This window comes from Oxyura jamaicensis, chromosome 4 (genome assembly GCF_011077185.1).
Source record: "Oxyura jamaicensis isolate SHBP4307 breed ruddy duck chromosome 4, BPBGC_Ojam_1.0, whole genome shotgun sequence".
Classification (NCBI taxonomy): Eukaryota; Metazoa; Chordata; class Aves; order Anseriformes; family Anatidae; genus Oxyura; species Oxyura jamaicensis.
Window position 1 is genome coordinate 70,014,452 of NC_048896.1, and position 15,889 is coordinate 70,030,340.

The window sequence follows — 15,889 nt, forward strand, 5'->3', positions numbered from 1 at the left end:
ACAAAGACTAGTCCAGAAAAACAAATTACATCTGTTTATAGATAAGAAGGATCTGATTAACTCAGGCAAACTTATCTGATGTGGGAAAATTAGACTCGGGAAGAGCTGCTGATCTATCCCACTCTAGTTCCTGACCAGACTGCTAATGGAGCCAGGGCAGTGGGCTCTTGCGGGCATGTTGGTTTCCACCTGTGTTTGGAGTTAAACAGGCTGCTCCCACAGCATCATCAAGAGAGCTAAATGACCTTGGAGTAACATCCTACTGTCAGAGTTGCCTAAGCTTGTAAATACTGCATGGAGCACGTGTGCTGTCTGTAGGCAGGCTGCCCACTCTGTTAGGTTCGGCAGAGCATTCATTGTTGCAGCAGGGCAGTAAGGGGATAGGGATTTAGCAGGACTTTGAGAAAAAAAGCCAAGATTTAAATAGGGAAGGAAAGGCTGGAGTAGCTGAAAGCCAATTAATTCCTTGAGCCTAGCTTTGGTCAGGGCTTGGCTTAAATATCGCAGTGCTATGGGTGAAGTGGTCATTCAGCCCTATTTTTCAGGCTGTCTTGAAGGCATGGTGAACTCAGAGGGGACCACCTTAGTGCCCAGTGCCTTTTCTTTATTAATGAAGATGCAAAACAGAGTGATCATACCTAAGAGGAGGGTGCTGATGGGAAATGCCTGCATTTCTTCTGTCAAAACATCAGAGAGCAGAGGCCTAAACAGGGCTTTTAAAATTGGAAGCAGAACTGACTGCCTAGACAGAGTTGTGTTTTTTTTTTTTTTTGAAAGATAAACAGCATCAGCAAACTAAATGGGTTTGAAGCACAGCTTTAATTGTTTTTCAAAGGAATCAGCAAATGGCACCCTAGATGGAACAAGCTCTGAAGTACAATCAGGAAGATTTCAAGTGTCCAGTAGTTTTGAAGATAGTCAGGCATTTCAGTGCTTGGAGATAGTGTAGCGTAATGTACTTGGAGATAATGTAGTGTAGTTTTCATGTCAGCATAGACAGGGCTGTAGTCTTGAAGTCAATTACAATACCTGCTCCATGTGCTCCTGAACAATGAACTTCACCGGCTTCATTAAAGTTGACACACGCACTGACTACCAAACCTAAACAACTCTGCAGCACACCTGATCAGAAGGACAAGTTGTTTATTGTCAATACTTGTTGTACTGGGGGAAAAATAGCCCGTACCCTTCTCTTCCCTCTCCCCAAAAGCCCCAACCATCCCAACGGTCTTTGCCAGAAAAGCAACGCTTTGCAGCGGGTTTTACAGCAATTTATGCGAGAATCCCTTGGACCTTGTATAATGGAAATTATTTGGGTCACTTAACCTGGCTTCCTAATTATAGGAAAGGAAAAAAAAAAGACACAACGTGAAGCCATTCCCTTATTCTAGCATTTTATTTCCCGAAAGCCAGGATAACCCACTCACTCCCATCCATTCCGGGTGTGTTCTAACCCTGAAGTCATGGCTCTTTCCTGTCCTCACCCCAGAGCTTGGTATGCCTCCAACTGATGTGGAGGGACCCTCCTGCTCTCAAACCCTCCTCACAGGGCAATTACTCTCTTTCCCTCCTGCTTTTGGCTTTGTTTCCCCCTCAGGGAGAAGAGAGGATCGGGACAGCGAAGACTTCAGACCTCAGTCATGAGCAGAACACAGAGGGCAGAGAAACCTTCCCCCTGCCACCTTTCCATCACAGACACCCACCTCAGCGCCCCGCCACCGGACGACCCCGAGGGCTCACCGGCCCCATCAGGGCAGCCAGGACCGAGATCCGCCTCCCCCCGCGGCTCGGCTCGGCTCGGCCCGGCTCCTCCCTCCCCCGGGAGGCCGCTACTGGCCGGGCTCCGCGCCTCGCCGGCCGCCTGGAGGGTGCTGAGGCGGCCCCGGGTGGGAAGAGCGAGGCGGGGCGGAGCGGGGCGGAGGCGGGAGCGGTGGGGCCCGGCGCCTGTTGCCCCGAGGGAGTTAACGGCGCGGGGAAAGTCGCCTCTCCTCCGCCCCTGCCCTCCGCCACCGCCGCCTGGCAACCGGGGGGGAGCCGCGCATGTAGGGCCGCCGGGGGGCTGCCGCCGCCGTCCCCGTCCCCCCGCCCCGGAGCAAGGCGTTTAACGTGCCCAGGCGTGAAGTATGGCATGCAAAGATGGTTTCTGCCAAGGAGCCAGCCATCGCCATGTCCTCGGGTCTCTCCATCGCCCTCCTGCACTGCCTGTGCCTGGCGACGTGGTGAGTACCCCCGGCGGCGGGGCGACCCCCGCCCGGTGCCGCCGAGCCGGCTCCCGGCGGCTCCTCTCACCCGCTCTCCCTCTTTGCCTCGTAGTCTCAGCGGGCCGCCGGGACAGAGCAAAAAAGAGGAGAAATTGTGGCCGGAGAATTTCACCAGCATCCTGAACAGCCTCCTGGATGGCTATGACAACCGGCTGCGCCCGGGATTCGGGGGTACGGCCGCCGTGCCCGCGGGCGGGGGGTGCGGGGGCAACGCTGAGCCCCCCGGGGAGCGGAGGGGAGAAGGGCCGGTCCTCGGGGTGCTGCCGTCGTGCCGGAGCGAAACCGGGGAGCTGGCGTGTGTGGGCTTGGCAGGGAAGGGAAGAGCTGTCCCCCAGCCCGGGGCCGGCGGGTTTTGTCCCCCCTTTAAGTGCCACGGCTGGGGTCCTAGCAGAAGTGGGTCCGGGTCTGGGTCAGGTCGGGGTGGACGCCCTCCCTTCAGCGAGTTGGGGACGAGCAGCGCCCGGCTGCTCCGGGTCCAGATCTGATTTAGGAGCAGTTAATCGCGGGGCAGGAATCAGGAGCGGAGCGCCGAGTCTGCCCGCACCCGCCGTGTGGACGCGGGGTCCCGCTCCCCCGCCGTGCCCCCGGCAGCTCGGTGCTGCTGAGCAAGCAGCCGGGCTCGCCGGTCGGTGTGGGGCTTGCTGATAGCCTGTAGGGGCTCGGGACCGAAAATAACAGGGATCGGGATGGAATTCATTCCATAATCTGGCATGCCAATATAAAAATACATATTTAAAAGTTTTTTTTTTTTTAAGGTTTAAAAAGAAACGCTACAGCCCGTCTCATGATGTAATAAGCCAGCAAGAACATTTTATGGGCTGCCTCCTATAAGGAATTGAATGAGATCCTTGCGTAGGTTTATGTTGCGAAATACTTTCTTCCTCCCCTGAAAGTACCTTCTTCATACACGTGATGCATCCACAGTGACATGTATGCCAACACATGCTATGTACTGGGCTCACATGCACGATCTTGATCATTAAAGGCCAACACTAGCATCATTGATCACTTTATTATTTTGGGTACATTGAATAAATGTGGCCTTCCATAGCTCAGCTTAAATGTTATGCGAGAAGAAAACTAAATTTATTGGAGCACCCAGAGGAGTCATTGAGAACAGGTAGCCTTTTCCAATTCGGTCTCTGCAGAGAGGTTACAGACACTTCTGCATGCGTACAAGAGATGTGCTATGTTTGGTATCATTTTAGGTTGAATGCCAACTAATTAGTCATCTAGCAAAGATGCTTTATGAGCATTATCAGATTTCCAAAATTAAACAACTACTAAATATGTGATGTGACATATAGTTTATGCTGATTTTTATTTCGATACAGTTGTCCTTTGCAGATATTTTGCAAAAGTAGTCTTTCAGCAAAATGCTATCAAGAAGGAAAAGTTCCTTCTATCTCCTTGAACTTTCATAACTGCAGCATTGAAGTAAATGGTACAGGGAGATAAAACCTTCAGATTTCAGCCTGAGGAAAGCACTTCTGGGTGTATATTTCACAAAATTTATGTTTTATTGTTTCTTGCTTCTTCCTTATAATATCTAAACCACGCATCTTTGAGTTTTGAACTTCTAAGTAAAACATAGAAAAAAATACTTAATTTTTTTTAAACAGAGCCTAGCACCCTAGCTCATTGCAGCAAGTTATCTTCACCTGATTTGACAAGAACAGCTTTTAACTAAAAACTGAAACCAGCATAAAAGTAAATTTCTCTAAGTGGTCAGATCTGACATTTTGACATAACAAGATGTGTGGATAAAACATTAAAAGGTATACTATCCAAATTTTGTTTTCCCTATATTCTGTATTTTTTGCTGATAAATCTTTATGCCAAATGGAACTCACATACTGGAAGTGGGTCACTTGTTATTATAGAGCGTAGCAAACAAATGTCATAGGGGGTGGGAATATTTAGAAATGGAAAGTATAGTGTGCCTCAGTAATGCTAAAGCTGTGTCACTTTCTGATGAGCAGCAGAATATTTATTTTTGTTTTATTCTTGAAGCTGATTCACCATCTAGATTGCACGTGGCTCAAAATGAAATGAAGGTTTTATTTTAAGAACAAAAGGCCTCACAGAGGTTTGACCGATGCTGATTTTAAACTTCAAATTGATGAAAACATTTCTAATTCTGGCAAAAGCGATGTTTAAAATCAGACTTGGGGAGCTAGCCAAATTCTGAATTTTGCCGGCATATTCCAGAGTTATATTCCACAAATAACAATTTATGAAGATTTTTGCACATAGAGCAAAGTAGAAAACATTAGATTTTGAAGGTTTCCTAAAACTGGATACAAATTCTCTACCACTAATTAGCACAATTGTTGGTGGCTATAAAGGAGAAATGAAATCACCTGAGCGTACTTAGAAACATAGTTGTGGTCTCTCAGGAGGGTTTTCAACCTTAGTGGAGAATAAGGAAGCTTGCCCTGGTACATCTTATGTAGGAGCATGGCCTATGTTGAGGGCAAACAGAAGAACGAGGTTCCCCAATGTCACTTGATGGACAGTGTGCATTACAAAGTTGCTTTATGAAACAGGTAAAAAAGAGTTGCTGTTACTTACTAATAGTTGCAAGGTTTGCTAGTGGAATAAATAAAACCAGAAGAGTTCATGAAGAAAGTTATTAATGACTCTTTAAGTGGAAGCTCCCCTCAACTTTGGGGTGTGGGAATCTTTAAACCCTTAACAGGAGCAACAGAGAAAGAAAAAGATTTTGGCCAGAAGCTTAATTAAGCAAAGGAGAACAGGCAGTTTTGTGCAGGGAAAAAACAACAAAAAAAGTGCTCTCAGGAAGACATTAAATGCATAACAGTTTTGAATTTCAGTGGTGGGAAAGTATTTAGGGACTGAAGAAAAAAGTAATGCTGTGTGATGTTTTAAAATAGTGTAGTGGAAACTAAGTCACTACTCTGTGTGTGCCATTTTGCCATTATTCTGAATATCAGGATGCAGCTTGGATTTCCCAATCAAAACCACTTGGTAATCTAACAGATTATAAGCGCAGTGTGTTTACAGAAGTCACAGAAGTGGTGTGATTAATTAAAAGCATTATTTGCTGTAAAACTTCAGGTGTTACCCAAGTGCTGTTTTTATCCAGCTATAAAACTTTGAAGGAAAACCATTTCAACTTATGCCCTGACTCCAGTTTTCACCTGCTTTTTAAAAGTTTATGTATGACACACAACAAAGGCAGACCCTCTAGAAAATTGCAAAACCTTGATTTTCTCCAAAAATCTGTTACTTTTCCACGGGTGATTAGTTTCAAAATGGTTGTAGAACTCCAGATGACATTTTGACAGGAGCATTATTCACTTGACATAAAAGGCCTGAATCTGATTTGCCATTTTAACACTTCTGTGGTTTTAGACCTTACCTGAGGAACTCCTGTCAGGGCCTGACAGATCTGTTTAAACCTGTGCTGGATTAAAGAACCACAGAATGGTTAAGGCTGGAAGGGACCTCTGGAGTCCCATCTCCCTGCTCAAGCAGGGTGCCCAGGATAACGTCCAGGCAGCTTTTAAGGATCTCCAAGAAGGGAGACTCCCTAACCTCCCTGGGCAACCTGTGCTCAGTTAGCCTCACAGCACAGAAGTGCTTCCTGATGTTCTGAGGGAACTGCTGGTGTTGCAGTTTATGCCCACTGCCTCTTGTCCTGGCACTGGGCACCACTGAGAAGAGCCTGGCTCCCTCCTCTTTGCACCATCCCTTCAGGTATTTACACACAGTGATGAGATCCCTTTGAGCCTCCCCTTATCCAGGCTGAGCAGTCTCAGCTCTCAGCCTCTCCTCACAGAGAGGAGCTTCAGTCTCTTCAGCATCTTGGTGGATCTCTGCTAAACTCTCTCTATGTACGTCCACATCTCTCATGTCCTGGAGAGCCCAGAACTGGATGCAGTACTCAAGGTGTGGTCTCACCAGTGCTGAGTACAGGGGAAGGATCACATTTTATTATATATATATTTTATTACAAGCTTATAACTTTGCAAAGTTACAATATTTTTTAAAACTTTCATGACATGCTAACTCATCACACTTAAGCCTGTACTTAGCAAAGCAAGAAGAAATGAGATGACTGAAGTGAGAGGAAGAGCAACACTCTGTATTCCCATCTATTTGCTAATACTAATAATTTTTTCTGCTAGGCATGCCTTTGATTTTGGCCATCTTGCTTTTTGTTCAGACCAAAGAAAAAAGGTGTTGTATGGCTTGCCTGCTGCTCAAGGCTCTTAGGTTGACTGAGAAACCCACTGATGTTAGGTCTTAAAAGTCCCTTCTGAGGCTGACAGTATTGCCCACAGCATGTTCCTGTCTCCTTGTGGTGTGGTTGCCCATCAGTCAGGGAAGGCTGGAGCAATCTCTCCTCTTGGGTCTGTTTATTTGTGTGAGGTGCACTCTGGCACAAAGTGTAAGTCTTACTATCAGCTAATGAAGTGGTGATAGCTCTCCACCTTTCTGTTCACAAGTTGCCATGCATGCTGGCTCATGAGTAGAAGGACAGAACCACATTAGTTCATTTTCCTTTTTCTTTCCTTCCTCTTTTCTTACTCTTTCTCATGATCTTGTGTCTGTGAAAGTTCAGCTGAGTACCTGGTGGAATTAAATATGTTGGCTATCATCACACCTAAGAAAAATATGGGACAGCCTCTCTGCCCCTACTAGGCTGTGTAATGTTCAGCTTATGAACATTGTTACTGAAGAGTTTCATTTCCTGTCAAGGCAAAAGGAGTGAGTGTAGTCAAGAAATAAATGCAGAATAAGTTTAAAGAGCAAGGACATCTTTTTCTTTTTAGAGAATAGAAATATATATATACATGATTATCTGCTCTTACTAAAAAAAAAACCAAACTCATGCATACTTTCAAGGTTCCATTGTTCAGCATAATAGATTCTGTAATATATATATATTAATGTTGCAAAGATACTGGACATGAGCACTGTAAAGTGAAGATGATCATTTTTTTCCTCAGGCACATGTCCAATTTTCCTCAGCAGGTGAGAGCAGATGACTCAAAGGCTTGTTAACAGGATATGGTGTTATATACCTGTAGTTGCCTGATCTGAATTTGGCCCAGGTTTGTAATGCTTGAAGTCATTACCATCTGTCTGTTTAGTGACCTGCATAAAATTAGCTGATATTCTTGGTCCAGTCCTTAGCAGACAGGTGTCCACATCATGGGAACTGGCACGAGTGTCAGCCTTGTTGGCTGTCTCAGCAGAGAGTAACTGCTGAACAGGCAAAGAAACAGAGTAGTCTCATTTCTGGAGGTATGTTTTTTTTTTTTTTTTTTTCCTTTTCAGGGTTCAGACATGCTGATGGGTGAATATAAAAGTTACTGTGTGCTGTTTCATTTGTTGTATTCATCTTTGAATAAAGAATGTAGCACAAGTGCTTGAATTCCACATTTGTTTTCAGAAGTGCCCTACCTAGTTGTTCTGAGTTCCCAACAGAACTTTCACATATAGCAGGTGACCTCTGCTGTAGAATTAAACAAAGAACATGCTTCATATAATCTTTTTTTTTTTTAATTGAAAGATAGCAATCATAAGCAGCCAGCAAGAATTTAGAAAAAGCACCAAGTCTTTCACATGTAGTTCTTTAAAAAAAAATAAAAAAATCTGTAGCAACTACTTCCTCCTCCCCCGTTTTAGATGTAGCTGTAGGAACTGATGTAATGTAATTTCAACGTAGTGTATGTATCCTGGGACTGATCTCATAGCAGTGGCAATAGCTGCACTTAACATCTAAACTGTAGTTTGTGTGTCGACACCTTTGTACAGACTTGTTTGCTAATGTTCCTGCTTGGCAGCGTGACTCTTGATGGCAAAATTTGCAATGTACGGAGAGCCTGTGCAGGATTTGACTGTTTACATACAGTGGAGATCTCTGCAGTGACAGTTGCCTATGGAGACGAGGGGATAATGGAGCCCAAAGACTTTCTCTGTGAGCTGTGCTGCAGTTCAACCCATGTTGGCATGCAATGCATGGGAGAGCTGTCTTATGTTCCTGTTCACAGGGTTAGGGCCTGGCATCACTTCTGCAGCCCACATGCAGCATCTCCACTGAACGCTGAACTATTCTGACTTTTTTTGCAGGGGTTGCTTTTAATCCTGCCTGAGCTTCTTTAAAATATATTATCTTGCAAGCGGTGATTCAGACTTAACCGTTCCCACTGCAGTGTGTAGGACTCTCCTCCTATTTCATTGACATAAAAATACACACCAGTATGTTATAAATAGTTCTTCAGTGTTCCTGAAGATTTATGGTGATTAGATGCTTTCTGAACATCCATTGAAGGATAAACCCAAATGGTCATATTTAAAATTAATTGGCCTTATTACAACTCCCTGCATTTTATTGCCAGTAGTAGAAGGTGAAGATTTCTAATAGGATCTTCTGCTTGCACAGCCCGAGTTGATTAAGTGGTGCAACATGCTCGTTTCAGAGGGCTGCTTAAATCACCAGTAAAAGTAGGTTAGGTGACTACAAATCACCTCCTCGTTGACAGGAATTCCCATGATTAGTAATAATTAGGAAAAAAGAAAAAGGCATGACTCACTCTTGCTACCCCCGCTATTGTTACGTACTGGAGTTATGTTTTCTCCTGCAAGGAGAATATGATGTCTCCATAGGTGCTCCTAGGTTGGCATTGAGTACTGTGATGTGGTTGAAAATCCAGTGTTTGGCCTTAACAGTTGTGGACTGACGATGTAGATGAAAGACGTGAAGTATGATGGGACTACAACTTTGGGAAAAGCATTAGAGAGATGATCAGTCTCCACTGTCCCTTGCAATTGTCTTCTCTCCTACCAAACATCTTAATGCTTACCACGGTTTGGGATGCAAAACAGGGATTTGCATATCAGTACTAGGTGGATGTATTTGTTCTGTTATGATATGTAACATGTTTGTAGATCATCATTACTCTGACATTGTCTAGTGGCCTAAAAATGTAAATTTTAACATGTATTTCATCATTGCACTACCGTCATGCCAGGCATTCAATCATAAGTAAACTTTAATTTCAACCTTATTTTGTGGTTTCTTAACTGTATGTCCTCCTTCCTTCTGTCTCATGAGTGCTACTAGTAATTAAAGGTTTAAGAGCAGAATAGCAGTTGCTATTAGACAAAACTTTAGCATAGTTTTAGTTCTATGTTGCTCCTATTGAGTTTATAGTTGTAGTAAATCATAAGCTTGCTGATTTTCAGATTACTTTCCTGGTCTTAGATCTCTTCATCTTTCCAAGAAACTCCAAAAAATAAACTTGCAAAAAGACTGAACGCTTATTGCTTGTGAAGCTGTGTTCGTTTAATAAAACAGAAGAAATCAATGTCTGAGGAAAACCAGCTCATGCCTATGGGAAAAATCTGCCTCTTTGTTCAATTCAAAAGTTATGAAATTACAGTGTTCTGTGAGGTAAAGAAATGAAGATATTATAAAGAAAACCAGTAAAAGGTGGTTTTGTTTTGTTTTTAGGAATATGACTTTTAGTATTTTCTTATTGTTGGGTAACAAAGACTTATTTCTGTATTTTCCCCCTAGGACAGTGTGCAGCAATATCTCTTTTTAATTTCTATAAAACTTGGATTTCAAAAACATTTCAACTTTGTTAGATGAAATAAAGAAATATTTTGTGTGTATATATGTATTTAAACCCAAAGTAGTTTACCCTAGATAAATGACAGTCTGGTGATTATGGGAAATCAGATACATTTGGATCGCCTGTGTTTCTATGTGCAAGTATGATTGGGTTTTTCTCACCTATTTTTTTAATGCTGCAGGTGAAAGTCTTCACTTCCAGTATTTTGACAGCTCTTGCATGATTTTTTCTTGGATCTCTTGGAGCTCTCCAGAAATAATTATATTCTGGAAATTTCATTGGACTACGTTGGCAGTGAAATGAGTGGTCTAACCACTCGTGGATACTGTGCCCTGTGCCCTGATGAACACATAATTACTTGTTGAACGGGGAGCAGCTTCCATTTGACACATTTAGAAGAGCAGAGTGGTATAAAATTGTGTTATCTGGAACTTGGGAAATGCTTCTTAAAACCTCTTCAAGACAGTTATGCTGAAGGATCCAACTTTCCAGGGACCACTGAGCTACCAACTGTTGTAGGGTGAATTTTCTTAAGATTTTATCTTGAAAAAATGTCCTTCTGTGAAACTGTTAACTTCCAGCAAGGAGTCTGTTTTTTGACATTTAGCTGAAAAAATCTTAGCTGTTCTTCTCTACATAACTTGCAAACTGTTTAGTGAAATAATTTTGCATGGTTTTATTTTACTTTTTGTTCACAGTTTGACACTTGTTCTAGGTGCAAGAAATATGGGTTTCCTGTTTTCCAGTTGCTTATCTTTTTCTCCTTTTAACATTTGATTCTAAGTGATTTCTGTGAACAGTGATTTTTTTTTTCTTTCCAAGAGGCACATATTCTTCTGCTTCAAACAGTCTTAAGTTTTTCCTCTCTTCATATTTAGATTCCAAATACTATGATAAACCCTGAATTAAGAGACTTGAACCACTTAACCTCTTCAGAAATTTGAGTTGCAGGAATGTAGGAACTGTGGTTGTGAGTTTTTTTTCAAACAGATATTGTTTGGTAGGAACATCAGTAGATTTTTTATATATATATTTTTAATTTATGATGTAAGTTCATTACCTGAGTTAAACCATTAGCTAATGTTTTAATCCCAGAATCATCGTCATAACTGGTAATAATTAGCAGTTTTCTAGCCTTTTACGTTGGGAACGGACCTAAATTCTGCATGTCTTTTTAGGTTAATGGAAACCCTAAAACTCCCATTAAAAGCAATGTGGAATGGTGCCCATTTTACATTTCAAGGTGCTTTGTCCTGTAGTAAAGGAGATGATAACGTTGAGATGAAGCTTCTTTTTCTAATGGTTGTTTGCTATTCCCAGCTGTGAGTGTTCAAGACCTCTGCTGCACTGTCATAAATATCACTAGCTCTTTCAAGACAGGCTTTGAAATAACATGTGGACCGAGGTTCAGCCACTCCAAAATGCTGAGATTCCTAAATCTTCTGTTTGTCAGTATTAAGCCACTTAAGTACTTCTCTCGATATGGTTGCAATTCTTTATCCTGCAATAGTAAATTGCCTAGTGCATGGCATGCCAATACCTATACCCACTTATTACCAGTAAGACTGAATGGTAGCAATGGATACCTTGGGGAATGTGGATTATTTAAATGAGGTGCTTGTTTATCAGCATGGTGTTTTCCATAAGGGTTTTAATTTATCGGTACCTGTTTTCTTACCTGTTAAGTCTAAGTTGGTTTCCTAAATGGGGATTTTCATGGAAATACTGCTTTTGGCTTACTTATGTGGTAAAGATAGTTGAGCAGTGCTTGTTATTAGAGACTTAGCTGAAATGACCTGTATTTGCATTTTGCTCTTGCTTGTCCACAGAACCCTCAAAGCTATAACTGTTGACATGCCAGGATCACTTATGAGAACTGTTGACCTGCAAAATTCACATTTTCTTGCTCACTTCCTTTTCATATATTAGGTCCTGTTACTGAAGTCAAAACAGATATATATGTCACCAGTTTTGGACCTGTTTCTGATGTAGAAATGGTATGTATTTCTGTAATTAAAATGCTGTTTCCTATTTCTGAGAAACCATTAACTGCAGTCAGGAGTGGATGCTTAAGTCATGTCTCTGTGCTGCTCTGTCAGTCATGCAAAGTATACAGGATTAGGAGCAGTTTAATTTATAGCTTATAATTAGATACAGCAGGCCTGATTCTGGTCACGCTTGCACTGGTTTTTGACTGGTTTAAAGAAATCACTTCACAGGATTTAAAGCGGATTTTTTGTGGTGTAGAGGCGGAATCAGGCCTTGCAGGGAGCATCTCAGTAAACATACTGTGGGGAAAATATGTAATCTCTTTGAAATTGCCTTTCCCTTTCTGAAATGTGTGTTATTCTCAGGTGAATAATAATGACATCATTTCACAAATACTTGTTGACATTTTCATTTCAGATGAATTCCCTTTGTCAATCTTTGTGCCCCTTTTAGCATCACTTTCAGTAAATGTTTGACTGACAGGAGTTTTCATAAGTGTCTGCAGAAATTGAATGTCAAAATGACATGCATGAAATACTCACAGAAGACAAACACTACATTTGCACGTACTGTTATTTGTGCCTGAAAGGCATCTGCATCCACTTGAGGTCAAATCTAGCATAACTCTCATCAACTTCTATAATCCAGCAGTATTCTCTTAAATCATGCGACAGTTTCTCTTTTTTTATAAAACATCCAAGAAATCACATGGAAGTAACAGAGACATATGTGCATTATATGTCTGTACATACCTTGTTTAAGGGAAAGGCAGTTTCAGGGCAATAGCTTTCTTCCTATGCGGTTCTAGCCTGCACTTTCTGGTGCACCTGATTTGGTTCTACGCTGGGGAGAGGTATGTGACTACAAGATATTTTTTCAAGGACTAGGTTCCTGTACCAGTCTCATGTTGAACTGCATCTTACACCTTCAACGATTGTTATGTATGATGCTGTTCAGTGTGACAAGGGGTACAAGAATCTGGTCCCAAGGAAATCTAGTAATGTGAGCCTCACCTCTAAATCGGTGGCTACACATGATCTCTCAGTCTTTGGTGAAGCATTTGACATGCTGCCACATGGAAATTATTAGTTATGTTGCAGAAGGCAGGAGTGAAAACAAGAACTGAAAGTCGGTAAGGAACCAGCAAGAGGAGAGTTTACGGCAGATATTTCCCCTTTTGTCGTTAGGGATTGATTAGAAGGCAATTCCAGGGATCCAGGAATTGGTTTTGGAATGATTTTTAGTTAGTGTATCCATTAGTGACCCAATGTGGTATGTATATGGCTGCGTTCATAAAACTAATTGGAAGAGCAAAGTGTGAGATAGTCTCAGTAAAGGGGGTGATCTATCGGAATGTCTTTTTAGAAGAACTGGACTACTTTGGTACCCAGTGTAATGAAAGGAATTGAAATCTCATTTTACAAAATGTGTCACGTAGAAGCTGATAAGAGAAACTGCTACTATAAGCTATGAAGTCACCAGCAGGAAATGACAATAGAAGAGAGACCTGGTAGATTCATTATAAACCTTACTGGACATTGCAGCCATGCAAAAGGCAGCAAACCTAATTCTAGGATGTATTACACTTGTAGAGATATGTATCCTTGCTTACATGAATAGATATGACCAAACAAGTAGTTTTAATGCTAATAGCATGCGGAAAGGTTTGAAATAAAAACATTATTTGACTTAACACAAAATTGCAGCTATAAGTAAGAAAGGACTTCAAGCTTCCTGTGTTACCTTTTCCAATGCCACAATATATATATATATATGTGTATTTGTGGGTGTGTGAAATGCTTAAGCTTTCCAAGATGAGAAATGTATTCCTCTGTCAATTAATTCGCATGTGATTTCTCATGATGTACTTGTGTCTGCAATTCTGCAGTTGTTTTATTTGGAACATTTGAATGGCTTTTCTGGGGAAGTTAGCAGGGTAGTTTTGTAGTAAAAAATAAACGTGTATTTATGCAACACTGTGTGTGGTTTATTAGATACATCTTGTGACATGACAAAGGAAATATTTCACTATTGTTCTTTAAAAGCTTGCTTTTGATCAGTTGAAATTAAATTTCCTTTCATGGCTTTAAAGTGGAGGTAATTGTTTGTCCTGATATTTTAATTTATCCATGGATTTATTTATTTATTTATTTTGCTGCTGGCTATATTTTCTTTAAAAAACTGTTGACAATTATTGTCACAGATCATTTTGTTTGCAGTTATATGCTTGACTACAAGTTAAATTGCCTGTTTCCTGCAATCTAATTAGATTAATTATTTCTTAATGATTAAATATGTGTAGCAATTTATTGATATGACTAATGTGGGAAATTAAGCTGTTAAGAAGTACACAACACTCTTTAATTGGTGGAAATATCTGTGTAGTGGACTTAGCATTTTCTTTACAACTAATTTATTAGCTCCTGGGGGATTTCTATTTATTTATTTATTTATTTTTAATTCCAGGAAACATATATGCAAAATATGATATTTGTTTTTCTACAATTTAATACAGGAGTATACAATGGATGTCTTCTTCCGTCAAACATGGGTAGACAAAAGATTAAAATATGATGGTCCTATTGAAATTTTAAGACTTAACAACTTGATGGTTTCGAAGGTGTGGACTCCTGACACTTTCTTCAGGAATGGGAAAAAGTCTGTTGCACATAATATGACAGCCCCAAATAAACTCTTCAGAATAATGAGAAATGGCACCATCCTGTACACAATGAGGTATCTAGCTTGTTTGTTTGGCTTTTTACAATTACTGTATGCAAAAGTTATGCTGCCTAGACAAAATGGCAACCAGAGACTATTTAATTTGTTCCATTATAGGCTTACAATAAGTGCAGAGTGTCCCATGAGATTAGTGGATTTTCCCATGGATGGTCATGCTTGTCCTCTCAAATTTGGGAGTTGTAAGTTGCAATTATGAAATTTCTTGTAACTACAGAATTTAAATAGTAGAAATAGATTTTGATCAATTACTAAACTTTCTGAATATTAGTCTTGATATGCAATCCTTATGCAGACAAAACTCCTGTTAAGTTCCTTGAAAATTTTATTTAGGACCTGAAAAATCAAACCCAGACAGAGAACTGAAAAGCAGGCAGCGATTCAGCTATTACATTAAACCCCACTCTTCTGGCTATACTGTTTCTTGAAATATGTAGTTTTTCTTGGTTCCTAGGGATGAATTGAACACTCAGTGAAGTGAGAAATTCTCTGGAGAAGACAGAGGGTGGGATCCATCTCAACTTACAGCAGTCAGGTAAAAGGTGCCTAGGGCAGTTGGTTATTTGGCTTTCTCTACAGTCAGTGGTGTCAAGCTGACATCCTAAAATAGATTTGTACATTAAGTGTGAAGATTTGATCTTAGTTATGTTTGTCTTATCTCCTATCTCCTGGCCTATATGAGGGAGTCTGCATGACAAGTTTATGCTAGATAGTTTTTAGACTGGTGAGAGTAAGTGAGAGGAATCTTAATGCAGGTGACTGTCCTTTTCTACTTTAAGGTCTGAAGGTTATCCAAAAAATCTACACCTGACTTTTGCTAGAAAGAATGTTTTGGGACATATTGCATGCAACACAGGGAGGCAGTTATGATTCCCTCATTTTAATCCACATCAGAGATTGTTGTGACCACCTGGGGACAGTTGATGTGCTCCATTATCTATCTTGTTGATCTTCTAAGTGTCCCTGGTTGCTGCTGCTTTACACTGGGATGTAGTCAGTGTCTGGACATTAATCTGTTTTCCTTGACCCCTTAATTTTGAAGTTAGAAATGGCTGGAAGCTACTTAGAGTTGTTCCCTAGCATACATTGAGCTTATACAGCTGGGTAGTCAGTCAAGCAAAATGAGGATGTTAGAGATACATCTCTGATAAGGCTTTTCTTCCCAGTTATGGTGAGACTGGAAACCTCGTCCTTCTAGAATTGGCTTTGTTATCAGATGTGTACTAGGGGAACTTCAATAGTAGGGACTTTTCCACCAGCATATTTCTTCAGGCAGAATCATCGGTG

At 41.2% G+C, this 15,889-nt stretch overlaps 1 protein-coding gene across 3 annotated transcripts in view; it reads left to right on the forward strand.

The window, feature by feature from the left end:
• The first annotated feature begins 1,834 nt into the window (after window positions 1-1,834).
• Window positions 1,835-15,889, forward strand: part of GABRA4 (gamma-aminobutyric acid type A receptor subunit alpha4) — a 43,093-nt gene continuing 29,038 nt past the window's right edge. The window contains exons 1-5 of one of the 3 annotated variants that reach the window (XM_035324826.1): window positions 1,835-2,219; window positions 2,314-2,432; window positions 11,804-11,871; window positions 14,379-14,599; window positions 14,702-14,784. In XM_035324826.1, coding sequence (XP_035180717.1) covers window positions 2,137-2,219; window positions 2,314-2,432; window positions 11,804-11,871; window positions 14,379-14,599; window positions 14,702-14,784 — 574 coding nt within the window. In that variant the 5' untranslated portion in view covers window positions 1,835-2,136. Of the gene's footprint in view, window positions 2,220-2,313; window positions 2,433-4,670; window positions 4,811-11,803; window positions 11,872-14,378; window positions 14,600-14,701; window positions 14,785-15,889 lie in introns of those variants that run through there. The other 2 variants (XM_035324829.1, XM_035324828.1) reach the window with 2 other exon arrangements.